Below are 13,360 nucleotides of genomic sequence, written 5' to 3'. Positions count from 1 at the left end.
AGAGCTGAGAGTGAAACAGTTGATGTGATAGCTTTTGCTTTACTTTTATTTCACTTATGATTCAACAAGTAAAACAGCAAACTTTAACTGAGCCTCAGAGGGTCATTGTCCTCAGGATTATATAAATCTGTTTAGGGATTGGTGATTGAGAGTGAACTTTGATTTCTCAAGTGGGATCATCAAATATCTTGCTCTATCAATTTTATAGAGGAGAGAGTTGCTAAGACTTGGCTAAGGTTTCTTATTAAACAGGGTTAACATCAAGCATTCGGAGATATTTGATCTGTCCATTGGCCCATGGAGTCCTATGGCAAGCAAGGCTTCAGAAAGTTATGAATATGCTTGCCTAGTCCTGAGAATTGTGGGAATCCAAGTTGCCCTTAAGTTAGGACAAGAACTTTGATGAGGATCACAAGTTCAAAGCCAGCCATAACTAAACAAGGCCCTCAGCTCAAAAAGGGCCAGGGATGTAACTCAGTGGTAAAGCGCCCCTGGGTTTAATCCCTAGTACCACCACCACCACCGCCCCCCCCCCCAAAAAAAAAAGAAAGAAAAGAACTTGGGTAATGATATCAGTTGACTAAAAGACCAGAATTAATGAACCCCAAAGATTATTCAGTTCATCTTAATTTGGGGTAGGAAACTTTTCAGATGGGATTGGATGACCTAGATCATGGGTTTGCAAAATTCATTAAAAGGCTGAATGGTAAATATTTAGGATTTATGAGCAAATGGGGTCTTTGTCATACCATTTGGCTCTGTTCTTACAAACGTAAAAGCAGTCATGGGGCTGAGGTTATGGCTCAGTGGTAGAGTGCTCACCTAGCATGCATGAGGCCCTGGGTTCGATCCTTAGCACCACATAAATGTAAATTAAAAATATTGTGTCCACCTAAAACTTAAGAATAAATATTTAAATTTAAAAAAGAAAAGAAATAGTCATACAAATAAATAGATGTGACTTTGTGCCATAACATATTATTCACAAAAATGGACAACAACCTCCAGATTTGGTCCATAGGCCTTGGTTTTCCAATCTCTGTTATAAACTCTTAGCTGCTAAACACGTATTCTTCTTCAGATATAAGGTTTACATATAGGCTGGTTTTCTTTTATGAGGCCTATGTTTATGGAAATAATCTAGATTTTGGATAAGAGGCAAAATTGGAAGTGGTGCAACTGGTATATACTTTTGGGTCTTTCTGAATAGAAAGGTAGTTGAAACAACTCTGTAAAGAACAGAACTTGAGGGCTGAGGTTGTGGCTCAGCTGTAGAGTGCTTGCCTAGCACGTGCAAGGTCCTGGGTTCAATCCTCAGCACCACATAAAAATAAATAAAGGTAATAAAAAAAAAAAAGAACAGAACTTGAAGTTCAGAGACCTGAGTTTGCTTGTCTATGGAATCCTGGGAAAAGTCTCTGAAAAATAGCTGTAGAAGTGATTGTCCTAATCCTGATTCCTAGGGTTGTCTCCAGAAGATAGGAGGAAAATTTAGTTGGAGAAAAAAAAAATTAAAGAACTGTATTAAGAAACCTGACTTTTAGCTGCTCCTCCCACAGGCCCTGGATTATTGTCACAGCATGGGAATTATGCATAGAGATGTGAAGCCCCATAATGTCATGATTGATCATGAGCACAGAAAGGTAAAGAGATAAACAGATTTTATTTATCTGCATGATGGAATCTTCAACACTTTATCCCTAGTATCTGTTATGGTTACAGGTGCTTTTTTTGATAAATATTTGGTAACTGACTAGATTAATTAAATCACCATTTTTAAACCATTGTTTATATGCCTAGGAATACTGTCAAGGAAACAGATGAGTATAGTGGACAAAACATTTGTCTAGACCAGGAAACTTTGTTTCTAGTTTTTCTTATTGAATAATTTGTTTCTGAGAAACCCTTTTCTCATTTGTCTTCTTTTCCTTACCTGTGAAATGAGTGTAATGGGGCTAGAGATGTGGCTCAAGCAGTAACGTGCTCGCCTGGCATTTGCAGGGCCCTGGGTTCAATCCTCAGCACCACATAAAAGATGTTGTGTCCACGGAAAACTGAAAAATAAATATTAAAAAGAAAAATAAATGAGTGTAATGATTGCCTTGTACACCATTAAGTTAAATGTGAGAATTAAAAGTATATAGCTGTGAAGTGGCTGAAATATTTAGAAAATGCTAGTTTGGTTAATAAGCATCCGAGGCCTCACCTCTACTATTGCTTTACATGGGAAGTGTGACGGCCACATTTTTTGAGGTGACCAAAAATTAAGGAGTACTGAATGGCCAAGGGTGTTGCTGTTTCAAAAAAGGGTTACGAGAAGCTTTCGTTGGGAAGGTGACATCTTAGTAAACACTGGAAGAATCCCTGCCATGCTGTCTCAGGGGAAATATGTTTCAGGTAAAGGAAATAGCAAACAGGCAAGAATGTGCCTGTCTGAACATTAAGAGGAAGAACCTACTTAAACTGTTTTCCCCCAAACAGAGATCACTTCTGTAACCCCCAAAAGCATGGGGATTTGTTCCCACCAGTAAGCCAGTAATTAATTCTACTGCAGACAACATCTCTAATTTGATTCATTTCTGACCTGAAGATAACATTAGATTCCAAGATTGCCCTCTTACCTTTTTTAGCTACTAATCCCAAGCCCCAGGTTGTTTAACATTTTGCTTCTGACTAACTGGCTTTAACTTGGACTTCCCACAACCCCTTTCTCAGAACTAGGGGAAACACATTTACTGGTTTATTATAAAGGATATTACAGAAATAATAGGTGCACAGGGCAAGGCATGTGTGAAGCGGTGCAGCTTCCTTGCCATCTCCAGGCACATCACCCTCTCGGAACCTCCCCATGTTCAGCTGTTGAGAGGTTCTCTGAACCCTGACCTTTTGGACTTTCATGGAGACTTTATTGCATAAGTGTGATTGTAACATGGACAACTGTGTAGCAAAGTGATTGCACAGAAAGAGTATGATCTAATGCTAATAGACTAAGAGGAGAAACTCATCAAATCCTGTCTGTTTAGATTCTTCTTGGCCTTTCTGTACAGTATTCCTCCCCGAAATGGCACAGGACCTCTTCTGAAATAGTGGTCTTAGGGTTAGGGTTATGGTTAGTGTTTAACTGGAGTTCCCACAACTCTTTCTCAGAACTCTTACAATGTGGCCAGCTCAAACAGGTTTTCAGTTCTGTGATTCACCTTAAGAGAAATTCAGTTCTGTGGTCTTCATTGAGGAGAAAAAGGTATAGGAAGAAGGAAGGCAGCAAGAAATCTTGTTTTCTAAGTCCTAAAGTACCACAGCATTAATTGTCTTACCTGTATTGCTCTGAAACTGCTTCAGGAACCAAGGACAAAAGGCCAAATACTTCAGCAAAAGAGATACTCCACATTCTAGTTATTTAAGGAATAGGTATTATGGAAATCATCAGCAAGGAACTATGGATGAAAACAAGCTTGTGTGTGTGTGTGTACATACACATATGTATGCACATGTATGTATGATAATGTCACAGCCTCGCATGTTAGAACAGCAATAAGGATGGAACTGGGATAAAATGGAGAAAAGAGGGAAATGAGATCAGAGGTAAGGAGAATCAAGTTATGCACATCTTAAGAGGTAATTGTCAGTCCCTGTCTCTGAAAATGGAGAGCTTTTTCAAGGTCTGAGCAGAACATTGATATATTCTCACTTGCGTTTTAATGTTCATTTTATATGTATTAGAACAGCTAAAATTTTAAAAAGCTGGCAAGGTTGTGAAGAAACTTGATACCTTGCTGTTGGAAATACAAAATTTGGCATCTTGGAAAATATTAAACTGTTGTTTTCCAGTTTGTAGTTTGTCACTTTATTAAGCTAAATATCTGTATACCATATAATCCAACTGTGTCATTTATCTCAAAGAAAAAAACTTGGGTCCACACAAAAACCAATATACATAAATGTAGCTTTATTTGTGATAGCTCAGAATTGAGGAAAAAAAAACATGCTTCCATGGGTGAATGGTTTAAAAATACTGGTATTATATATCTTTACCATATCCTATTATGGTATAATATTAGCCATAAAAGGAAGCAACTCTGATTACATGCAGTAACTTGGATAGGTTTTATACTGAGAGAAAAAACACATCTCAAAAAGTTATATGCTAATTCTACAAATGAAAGAACCAAGGAGATTGAGAACACAGGTTACTAGAAATTGACAGCACGTGAAACATCTCCGTGGTGATGGAACACTTCTGTATCTTTTGGTGAAAGTGATGTGATTAAAATTGTATAGAACTGCACACATGCACCTCCATGAGTGCATTTAAGACTTATGAATTATTCCAGTATCAATTTCCTGCTTTTGCTATTGTACTTTAGGTGTGTGTGATGTTGCTATTGAGAGAAACCCATTGAAGGGAACACAGATTTGCTACTATTTTTGCAACCTCCTGTGGACCTCTAATTGTTCTAAAATAAACAGGTTTACAAGAAATGTTCTGGTTGCTGTGTAGATGATAGAAGGCAAGAGTAAATGCAGGGATATTACTTAGGAAAGGGGGCAAATGCAGTAAATCAGACAAGATGGTGGTAGAATGGATTGAGGAGGTGATGGTAATGGTCAAAATATGGCACAGCAGCAGGAGTTGATGACAGATTAAATAGGAGGTGTGAGGGAAACAGAAGGTGAATCTTAAAATTGGCCTGAGTGGCAGGTTGCTTGAGGTCATCTTTTACTGAGAAGGAAACTGAATGGAGTTGATTTTCAGGGAATAATCAGGTTTAGATTTGAGATGTATACAGTGACTTACTCCAGAGCAGTCAGTCATTTTCCCTCAAGGTGTGCTGCTCACACCAGAGTATGGTCATGCTTTGCCTATGGTCAAATAGGGTTATCTCTTGTCTCTACTTGTCCTTTTTCTACTTTCAGGACACATTTTGGTAAAAGTTTTATTTGTATATGTGACTTTTCTAAAACTTCATTCACTCAGCAAGTATTTTTTTTTTCCTCCTGTGTACCAGGTATTGTGTTAAATTCTAAAAATTACAAAGGTAACTAAAACAGTTTTTAACTAACTCAAGGAGTTGACAGTCCATATTTAAAATGAAAGGTGGAAAACAGACAATAAAGAGTTAAAGAAATATACCTAAAGTTCAGGGAACTAAAGGCAATGATTTCTTCTACTTGGGTGATTAGAAAAGACTTCATTGAGGAGCTAACTTAAGTATCCCAAAAGAAAATGTTCACTAGTAAGTTGAATAGCATTAATTTAGTCCAATGAGATGGGCTGGGGATAAAGTTTAGGGATAGAGTACTATCCATGTGCCAGGCCCTGAGTTTAATCCCCACCCAGTAACACAAAAAAGAAAGAAATTCGGAGAGACATAAAATTAGAGTGTCTTCATAAACTATTTCATGGGAAAAGCTGAATGTCAAGCTAAGTTTAATTATTATAAAAGCTAATAAAGGAGTTTCAATAAAGAGTGACGTAGGTGATATTTTTTAATAGAATACTCTAGTGGCCCAATGGAAATAGCTTAGAGGAAGATAAAGTTGCTCATGGTTTATTCTCTCTCTTTCCTTTCAGCTACGGCTAATAGACTGGGGTTTAGCTGAGTTTTACCATCCTGGCCAAGAATATAATGTCAGAGTTGCTTCCCGATACTTCAAAGGTCCCGAGCTACTTGTAGACTATCAGGTGAGAAGAGAAGGGCAAGTACAATTTTGGTCCTATGTTGTTTTGCACATAATTTACAAATTACATCACTTTGAGCCTTTGAATAAGCCATTTATGTACATCCATAGCAGTCCTTTTTATGTGAAATGTAACATGAATCACTTTATTTCCCATAATTTGTATTGCTTTTGTTCTCATAATGTTGGTAGAATATCAATAGGTCTGTATTTGATCCTTAATTAAGGGAAAGTATACCCGAAATATTTTTTCTAGTCAGAAATTTCAAATTTTTTGAAAATTATAAGCGAGGTTTAACCAATCTTAAGAGTAAACTTAAAAATGTTCCCTTTGCTTCTCTAACTTGCACCCTGTATATAAAGATACACACACACACACAAAGGTAGTGGGGGGATACCTAAATTTACCACATTCTAAAAATCTGAAAATTCTTTGAGGTACTTTTCATGGTCATTTCTTCCTAGGTTATTATCAGATGCATTGAAGAGTTTCAGACTCTGGGAGTGGGGATGTAGCCCAGTACTAGAGTGTTTGTCTTACATACACAAGATCCTGAGTTCAATCCCCAGTACTGTTTAAAGTGGGGGTAGAGGATTTCATAGACCAGGGATTTTCTTATGTAACTTTTTTTTAAAAAGCAATTTAAAGTAGTATGTGCACATTGTTATAATATTGCATGAATGCATAAAAAGAAAAGATAATATGCCTCTGGTTTTTCTCAGAGGAATGGTTTCTTTTTTGTTTGTCTGTTTTGTTTTGTTTGTTTGTTTTTTTTTTTAATAATAGACAATTTTCTGCTTTAAAGTCAAAAGCCTGGGCATTCACATATGATAACAATTACTTTGTTTGAATGCAGATGTATGATTATAGTTTGGATATGTGGAGCTTGGGTTGTATGCTGGCAAGTATGATCTTCCGGAAGGAGCCATTTTTCCATGGACATGATAATTATGATCAGGTGATATACATTGTTCCCATTAAGAAACTTATGTAGTGATGACCAGACCTGCATCCTCGTTAGAAACCTCAGTGGACTTGTCTAAAATACAAATGCTTAGCCCTCTATCTATTCTATCTCTGAGGATAGAGAAAAGTTTTCAATTTACTGCTTGTTCAGTCAACATGACATTCATCTTCAGGTTGATACTTGGTAGCCACCAACTTAGCTTTTTGAAATCAGACAGTCTTTTTTCTCTTCCATCTTTTTAGTTTGCAGTACTTGTTTTATTGTGAAATATTCATATGAATATTAAGCATGTGTATATTTCAAATAATTATATTAAAATAATCATGCAACTGTTATTCAGATTAAAAAGTGTACATTACCATAGAATCTCCTGCTGTAAACTTTCATTAGAGTTGGAAATATTCTCTCCTATATGTTGGTTTATATGTAATATTTCTGAGATCCATTTCTTTATATGGATTGAGTTGTTACATATCAGTAGAAATAGAGATGGTGTTTTTTAGACTTAACTCCACTTTCCCCTTGGGCCATTTCATTCATGAGGAGCTAGCATGATTCTAGCACCTTGTGGAAGGTACTGTTGCCTTGTTCCCATTGAGCATTCATTTCTAATGAATGATAGAATACAACCTGACAAAGGCAGTAACTGTCAGGTGCCATGCAGGACTCAGTCTTTATCAAGTAGTTCATAGAGCATCTGTAAGAGAATTAAACAGATAAGGAAATTAATTAGAGCTGTAACTGTCAGAGTACTAAGGTACAAAGACAGTGGTGGAGAGTAGTCTTCATGTGCAAGGGCAGCTTCCCAAAAGAAGTGATATCTTCAGTTGGGTTGGCAGGGTGAGGGGCACAGTTCCAGTAGGGGAACATTTCAAGCGGAAAGTTAAAAAGCAGTTTTTTCTAACATTTTCACATTGAGTTGATTTGAGAATTTTATGTCAATTCATTCCTGCTGCACACAAATTTGAATCGCAAACTATTAGGAGGTAACATTCATACCTATAGGCATAATGGCGCCTTTCTGTTAATTTGGTTGTGGTTGTTGATTTAATCATGTAATGTACTTGTGGTTTGGGTTTTTGTCTTTCTTTAATACTAGTTGGTGAGGATAGCCAAGGTTCTGGGGACAGAAGATTTATATGACTATATTGACAAATACAACATTGAATTAGATCCACGTTTCAATGATATCTTGGGCAGGTAAGTCCATAAAATCTGTGCATCTCTGACATAATTGCTTAGGTTTGAGTTGACGCTTTGGATTCTTGAAATAGTTCTGTTGTTTTTGCCAGCAATGCTAGAGTGCCCATGTTCTGGTGCTGCAGGATGCTGCATTGAACAGGCCTGTAAAGCATTGGGTTGAATGACTATTTCTCACATTCACTTAGAGGATTTTAAGTATGAGGATTGTAATAAGAGAATTCCTATGAAATTAATGAAACGGGTTTTAGAGTAAGGGTTACAGTTGAGGCACAAATCACAATCTCTTGATTTAGGTTTTAACAGAAATTTGTGGACTTTCCTAATGCAAGAGCTTCTGCTCGCCAAATGGCAAAGTTGTCGGGGATGTGTGTGGGAACAGGAAAGAGGTCTAGTTAGCTCAGCCTCCTGCCCTCATTGCTGCAAGGAACATTCACAACATCCTATAAAATAACCTGAATTCATGGATCTTAAAATTGGAGGACTCGGATTTCTCTTTTTTGTAACGCTCCTACTTTCAGCCTCCAATTAGCTTTGTCATCTTCTCACCCCACCCCACCCCCACTGTGGTAGAGTGGTACAAGACTGCTATCTTGAATTTTGCCTTTCTTTTCTGTTGGCTGAGGAAGATGTAGCAATGAAGTATTGGGCTTCTTTATCCCTGTGAGCCATTTCTCATTCCCCCTTTTGTCCTTGTAGACACTCTCGTAAGCGATGGGAACGCTTTGTACATAGTGAAAACCAGCACCTTGTCAGCCCTGAGGCCTTGGATTTTTTGGACAAGCTGCTGCGGTATGACCACCAGTCACGGCTCACTGCAAGAGAGGCCATGGAACATCCCTATTTCTGTGAGTCTTAACTGCACACAGCCTGTGGAGGCTTTTCCATCACTTCCCGGCAGAATGTGAGAAGTGAGGCAGAATGTATGCTGTGAAGAAAGCTCTGCTCCCTTGGTCCCGTTGGAGAGAGCTGCAGTCTAACTCCTGTTAGCTCCCTGCAAGTTACTTGGCCCACATTGAGCCTCGGTATCTTCAAGTGGACATTGATGGCAACCATTGTGCAAATTTAGGGGGAGGTTTCAAATCTATAAATTTACTGTTTAGAGGGTGGTCTGGAATAGTTGAATTAGAAATGAACAGTACTTCATCTGTCCTTTCTCTGGTAATCATTTGTTGGGGAGACCCAGTAAGGCTTATAATATTATAGGTAGACTTTGATTTACATTTATGAGTATAGCTAATTGTGCTGTCCTGGATTAAATGCTGCTACAGTGACACATCAGTGTTGGACTGTTCCCTGAGGAATGTTGTCTTGATCAAGTTAGACTGTATTTGTTTCCATTAAGTCCCAACTTCATCACTACCAACTTAACATCTTAAGTTAGCGCTATTATGGTAATTACCTTATTTTCCTACCATTTGGTTTCAGAGTTTACCTTTGTCACCGTTGGACAGAAAAGGTATTTCTGCTTTAAGCTACTTGTCTAATTTATGGTGAAGGCAATTGCTACCTTAAGTTCCAGGAATAATATGGAGTAAGATAAAATGCAAAGTTTGAAGGTGGCTGCTATAAGGCCCCCAAAGGCTGGTTAGTTTAGCCTTCAAACAAAACAGAGCCTAATCTTTTGTCTCTTTTCTAGACACTGTCGTAAAGGACCAGGCTCGAATGGGTTCATCTAACATGCCAGGGGGCAGTACACCTGTCAGCAGCGCCAATATGATGTCAGGTCAGTTTGTTGGTATATTCCCATTTAAAATGTAGAAGTCCATTACTGTTAGTTTCATGCCTTCTTTGTGGCCTGATTTCTTATGTATCTTCTCTGTGGTCTGTCCTTGATGACAGACCAGCCCATGTGGCTTTTCCCATCAGGTCTCAAGGTGCATTTTATACTTAAATTTACTTTAGTGACACTCTCTTGACCATGAAGTATAATTCATACAAAATTGTTTTCCATTATTATTAAACTGTGGTTTTGCGATTTTTAATAAAATGTACAATTATTCAAAAGTATCAGGCTGGGGATGTGGGTCAAGCGGTAGCGCGCTCGCCTGGCATGCGTGCGGCCCGGGTTCGATCCTCAGCACCACATACAAACAAAGATGTTGTGTTTGCCGAAAACTAAAATAAATAAATAAATAAATAAATTCTCTCTCTCTCTCTCTCTCTCTCTCTTAAAAAAAAAAAAAGTATCTATAGGCCCATACCCTAAGAATTATGCATTCAGGTAACATCCAAGTGGGTACACTGGTGATTATAAGGCATTTACTCATATACCCTCACATGCATGTGAGGTAAGCATTGTATCACTGAGCTACATCCCCCAGCCATTTCATTTCTTTTTTTTTTTTTTTTTTCTTCCTGGTGCTGGGAATTCAACCCAGGAGCACTTTACCACCAAGCAACATCCTCGGCCCTTTTTTTATCCTGAGAGTCTCAGTAAGTTGCTAAGGTTGGCCTCACATTGCAAACTTCTGATCTTAGTTTTCTAAGTACCTGGGATTATAGATGGGTGCCACTGTGCCTGTCTCGATTCTTTTTTTTTTTTTTTTAAAGAACTAGCTGCCATTTATTTTTTATCCTCTTAAAGTATTTTACCTATGTGCACAATAATGTACAGCCGAGATTACTTATTTGTGTTAGCAGTACATTGAAAACAGTTATCAGTAGAGAGCTGGTTAAATCAGTTATGGGGCATCTGTTCAGTGGGATATCATGTGGCTATAGAAAAGAATGAGTAAGTGTTTCGTGTTCTGTTAGAGATCTGATTCCAAGATAATGGGTAAAAAATTGACCAGGAGGGAGCCTTCATTAAAGAAAAGAATCCTAGGAAAAACTAGTGACTGCTGTTGCTGTGCTTGGTATCTCTGACTCACTGTTAGCTGTTTTCTTTCAGGGATTTCTTCAGTGCCAACCCCATCGCCCCTTGGACCTCTGGCAGGCTCACCAGTGATTGCTGCTGCCAACCCCCTGGGGATGCCTGTTCCAGCTGCCGCTGGTGCTCAGCAGTAATGGCCCCATCTGTCTCCTGATGCCTGAGCAGAGGTGGGGAAGTCCACCTTCTCCTTGATGCAGCTTGCGCCTGGCGGGGAGGGGTGAACACTTCAGAAGCACCGTGTCTGAACCGTTGCTTGTGGATTTATAGTAGTTCAGTCATAAAAAAAAAATTATAATAGGCTGATTTTCTTTTTCTTTTTTTTTTCTTTTTTCTTTTACTTTTTTTTCTTTTTTGTTTTTAACTCGAACTTTTCATAACTCAGGGGATTCCCTGAAAAATTACCTGCAGGTGGAATATTTCACGGACAGATTTTTTTTCTCCCCTTCTAAATTCAGTTCCTCATGACTAAAGAACAAAGATAAACCAGCCTCAATTCCAGCTGCTGCATTTGGGCGGAGATTTCTTCCCATTCCCACTGTTGCTTCCCCCATCTTCCTACACTTTGGGGGGTTGTATCTCACGCTCTTCTCCAGAGATTACAAAAACGTAACTTCTCAGGAGGCAGGAAGGAAGAGAGGCAGGTCGGACCCAATCTAAGAGCAGTGTACTGCTGGTCACTTACATGACTTTACTCCAGAAGTGCTTCAGTGGGGTTATCCTGGCGACTCTAGTGGAAGCGTGTCTTACTTATGTTGAGATGTTGAAAATCTACACAAAGTGCAGACAGATCCTAAAAACTTCTGTTTAGTATGAATCATGTCTTACTGACCTAACCCTAAATCCAGCTCACTTATAATTTTAGTTTTAGTTTAGTTTAAAATTGTGATACCTTCCCTCCCAGGCTCCTTCCTACCTTGATCTTTTCCCCTTTCACCTCCCAACATGCTGTGCTCAATAGCTGGTAGGAGGGAGAAGGCAAAAATCTATTCATTTTCTTTGACTTGGCCATGTTGAAGTCACTTGGTTACTGGGCATAGCTTACTGCTTTTCTCAAAAGAACATTTTCGATGTAGGTTTCATGATAGCAGCTCTGAGAACTAATGGGCAGTGAGGCCACGCTGAGTTTCATTTTAAGCTTTCTACCTTCTTTTCCTCCTACCCTCCCTTCCTTTACATGCCATCCAATGAGAAGACCTGTTCCTCGGTCTTATAAATGTATCTAAAAGGCAGGAGCAGAGCCACTATCTCCAGTGAAACAGAAATGGTAGACCTGTAATCGTGGGCCACTATCAACTGTTGTTACAGCCCTGCCACCCCTTGCTGTGTGTATATATATAATACTTTGTCCTTCATATGTGAAAGATCCAGTGTTGGAATTCTTTGGTGTAAATAAACGTTTGGTTTTATTTATCAAGGTTAGATTTAAGTTCCCTGTGTAAAGGTCTCGCTGGGTGGGTGTCTCACATTCACATCTGAGGGGCCTGCAGCCCTGTACCATGGAGGCTTCCCAAAGCCCCGGTTTTTATACACCCCTTGTTTGACCCATGGTACTGGGCAGGGCAGAGAGGCCTTAAAAAAGCACCACAAGCCAAAGCGTCTCTGGGGTTAAGGATCCTTTGCCATAAAACTCATTTTGTGTCAGCAGTGCAGGGATTGGGGATGGGAAAAGTCGCCAGTTTTTGTGTTTGTGTGTGTGTATAAAGTGGACTTTCCACTGTACTCCAACCACCTAAGTTTATCAGGTGCTTCACTAAGGAAGCCTAGTTTTTTAAGCACAATAGCAAAACCATCAGCTCTGTATTTTCTCCTGTTATTTCATTACAGTAGCTGCTTATGGGGACTAGGAAAAAATTCTTCCAACATATTTTGAGGCCTAAAATCTTAGTTCCCCATTCTCCTACCTTATAGATTCACGAGCCTTTCTCACCTGGGCATCATAAATAAGCAGTTGTTTAGGGAGTTGACTTTAATGAACTTATCTAACTTTGTAATCCATCTTGGTTTTAGTAACTTTATCAAGGTGGTGGCTTTGGGGAATATAATGGTAAACTCTAGAGGAAGCCGACGCCTCCTTTTATAATGCTTCTCAACTGTAGGGAGAACTGAAGGGAAAACATTCTGACTGTGACAGGGTGATTTTCTTCCTTGTAGCTACTTACAGTGATTATTTATTGTACTTGACCCTTTGATGCCCTAGAATGCTGTGAGGGTTACCATGTTGAACTTGTGCAGAAGCTAAAAAGCACCAGATGTGCCAGAGATGCAATTTGTGATTACGTTTGCACTGGATTGTGCTTGAACAGGACGCTTATGATTAATGAATTTTTTTCTTTTGAGGTGGGGGAGGAGGGTTGGAAATCAAGGCTTCACACCCCAGTCTTGTAGCTCAGAAATCTAGTTGTAGCTGAGATTGATGTGGAGAGCTACAGACAGTGGACCTCCTCATACCTCTCAGACCTTGTGAGAACTGAAGGTGACTGCAGAGGACTCTGAAGTGCCACCAAGAGCCTTTTAAAATACATAAATGTTTTTTTAAAATGCGACTTAAGGAGTCAGCAGAAGCATGAAGAGAGTTTTTTTTTTTAAAGACCCATTTGTGTGGGTGGGTGGGGCAAGGGTTACAGAGTAACAACTTCTG

The 13,360-nt window shown here is 39.0% G+C and overlaps 1 protein-coding gene across 3 annotated transcripts in view; it reads left to right on the top strand.

The window, feature by feature from the left end:
- Positions 1 to 12,136, top strand: part of Csnk2a1 (casein kinase 2 alpha 1) — a 54,785-nt gene extending 42,649 nt beyond the window's left edge. For all 3 annotated transcript variants that reach the window (XM_048811141.1, XM_015482007.2, XM_048811142.1), the window contains 7 exons: positions 1,560 to 1,643; positions 5,573 to 5,683; positions 6,537 to 6,638; positions 7,747 to 7,847; positions 8,547 to 8,695; positions 9,487 to 9,573; positions 10,741 to 12,136. In XM_048811141.1, coding sequence (XP_048667098.1) covers positions 1,560 to 1,643; positions 5,573 to 5,683; positions 6,537 to 6,638; positions 7,747 to 7,847; positions 8,547 to 8,695; positions 9,487 to 9,573; positions 10,741 to 10,856 — 750 coding nt within the window. In that variant the 3' untranslated portion in view covers positions 10,857 to 12,136. The remainder of the gene's footprint in view (positions 1 to 1,559; positions 1,644 to 5,572; positions 5,684 to 6,536; positions 6,639 to 7,746; positions 7,848 to 8,546; positions 8,696 to 9,486; positions 9,574 to 10,740) is intronic.
- Positions 12,137 to 13,360: the final 1,224 nt, after the last annotated feature.

The sequence above is a fragment of the Marmota marmota genome, unplaced genomic scaffold, assembly GCF_001458135.2.
Source record: "Marmota marmota marmota unplaced genomic scaffold, marMar, whole genome shotgun sequence".
Classification (NCBI taxonomy): Eukaryota; Metazoa; Chordata; class Mammalia; order Rodentia; family Sciuridae; genus Marmota; species Marmota marmota.
The sequence above is the reverse complement of the archived record's forward strand: the minus strand, read 5'-3'. Positions and strand labels throughout refer to the sequence as shown.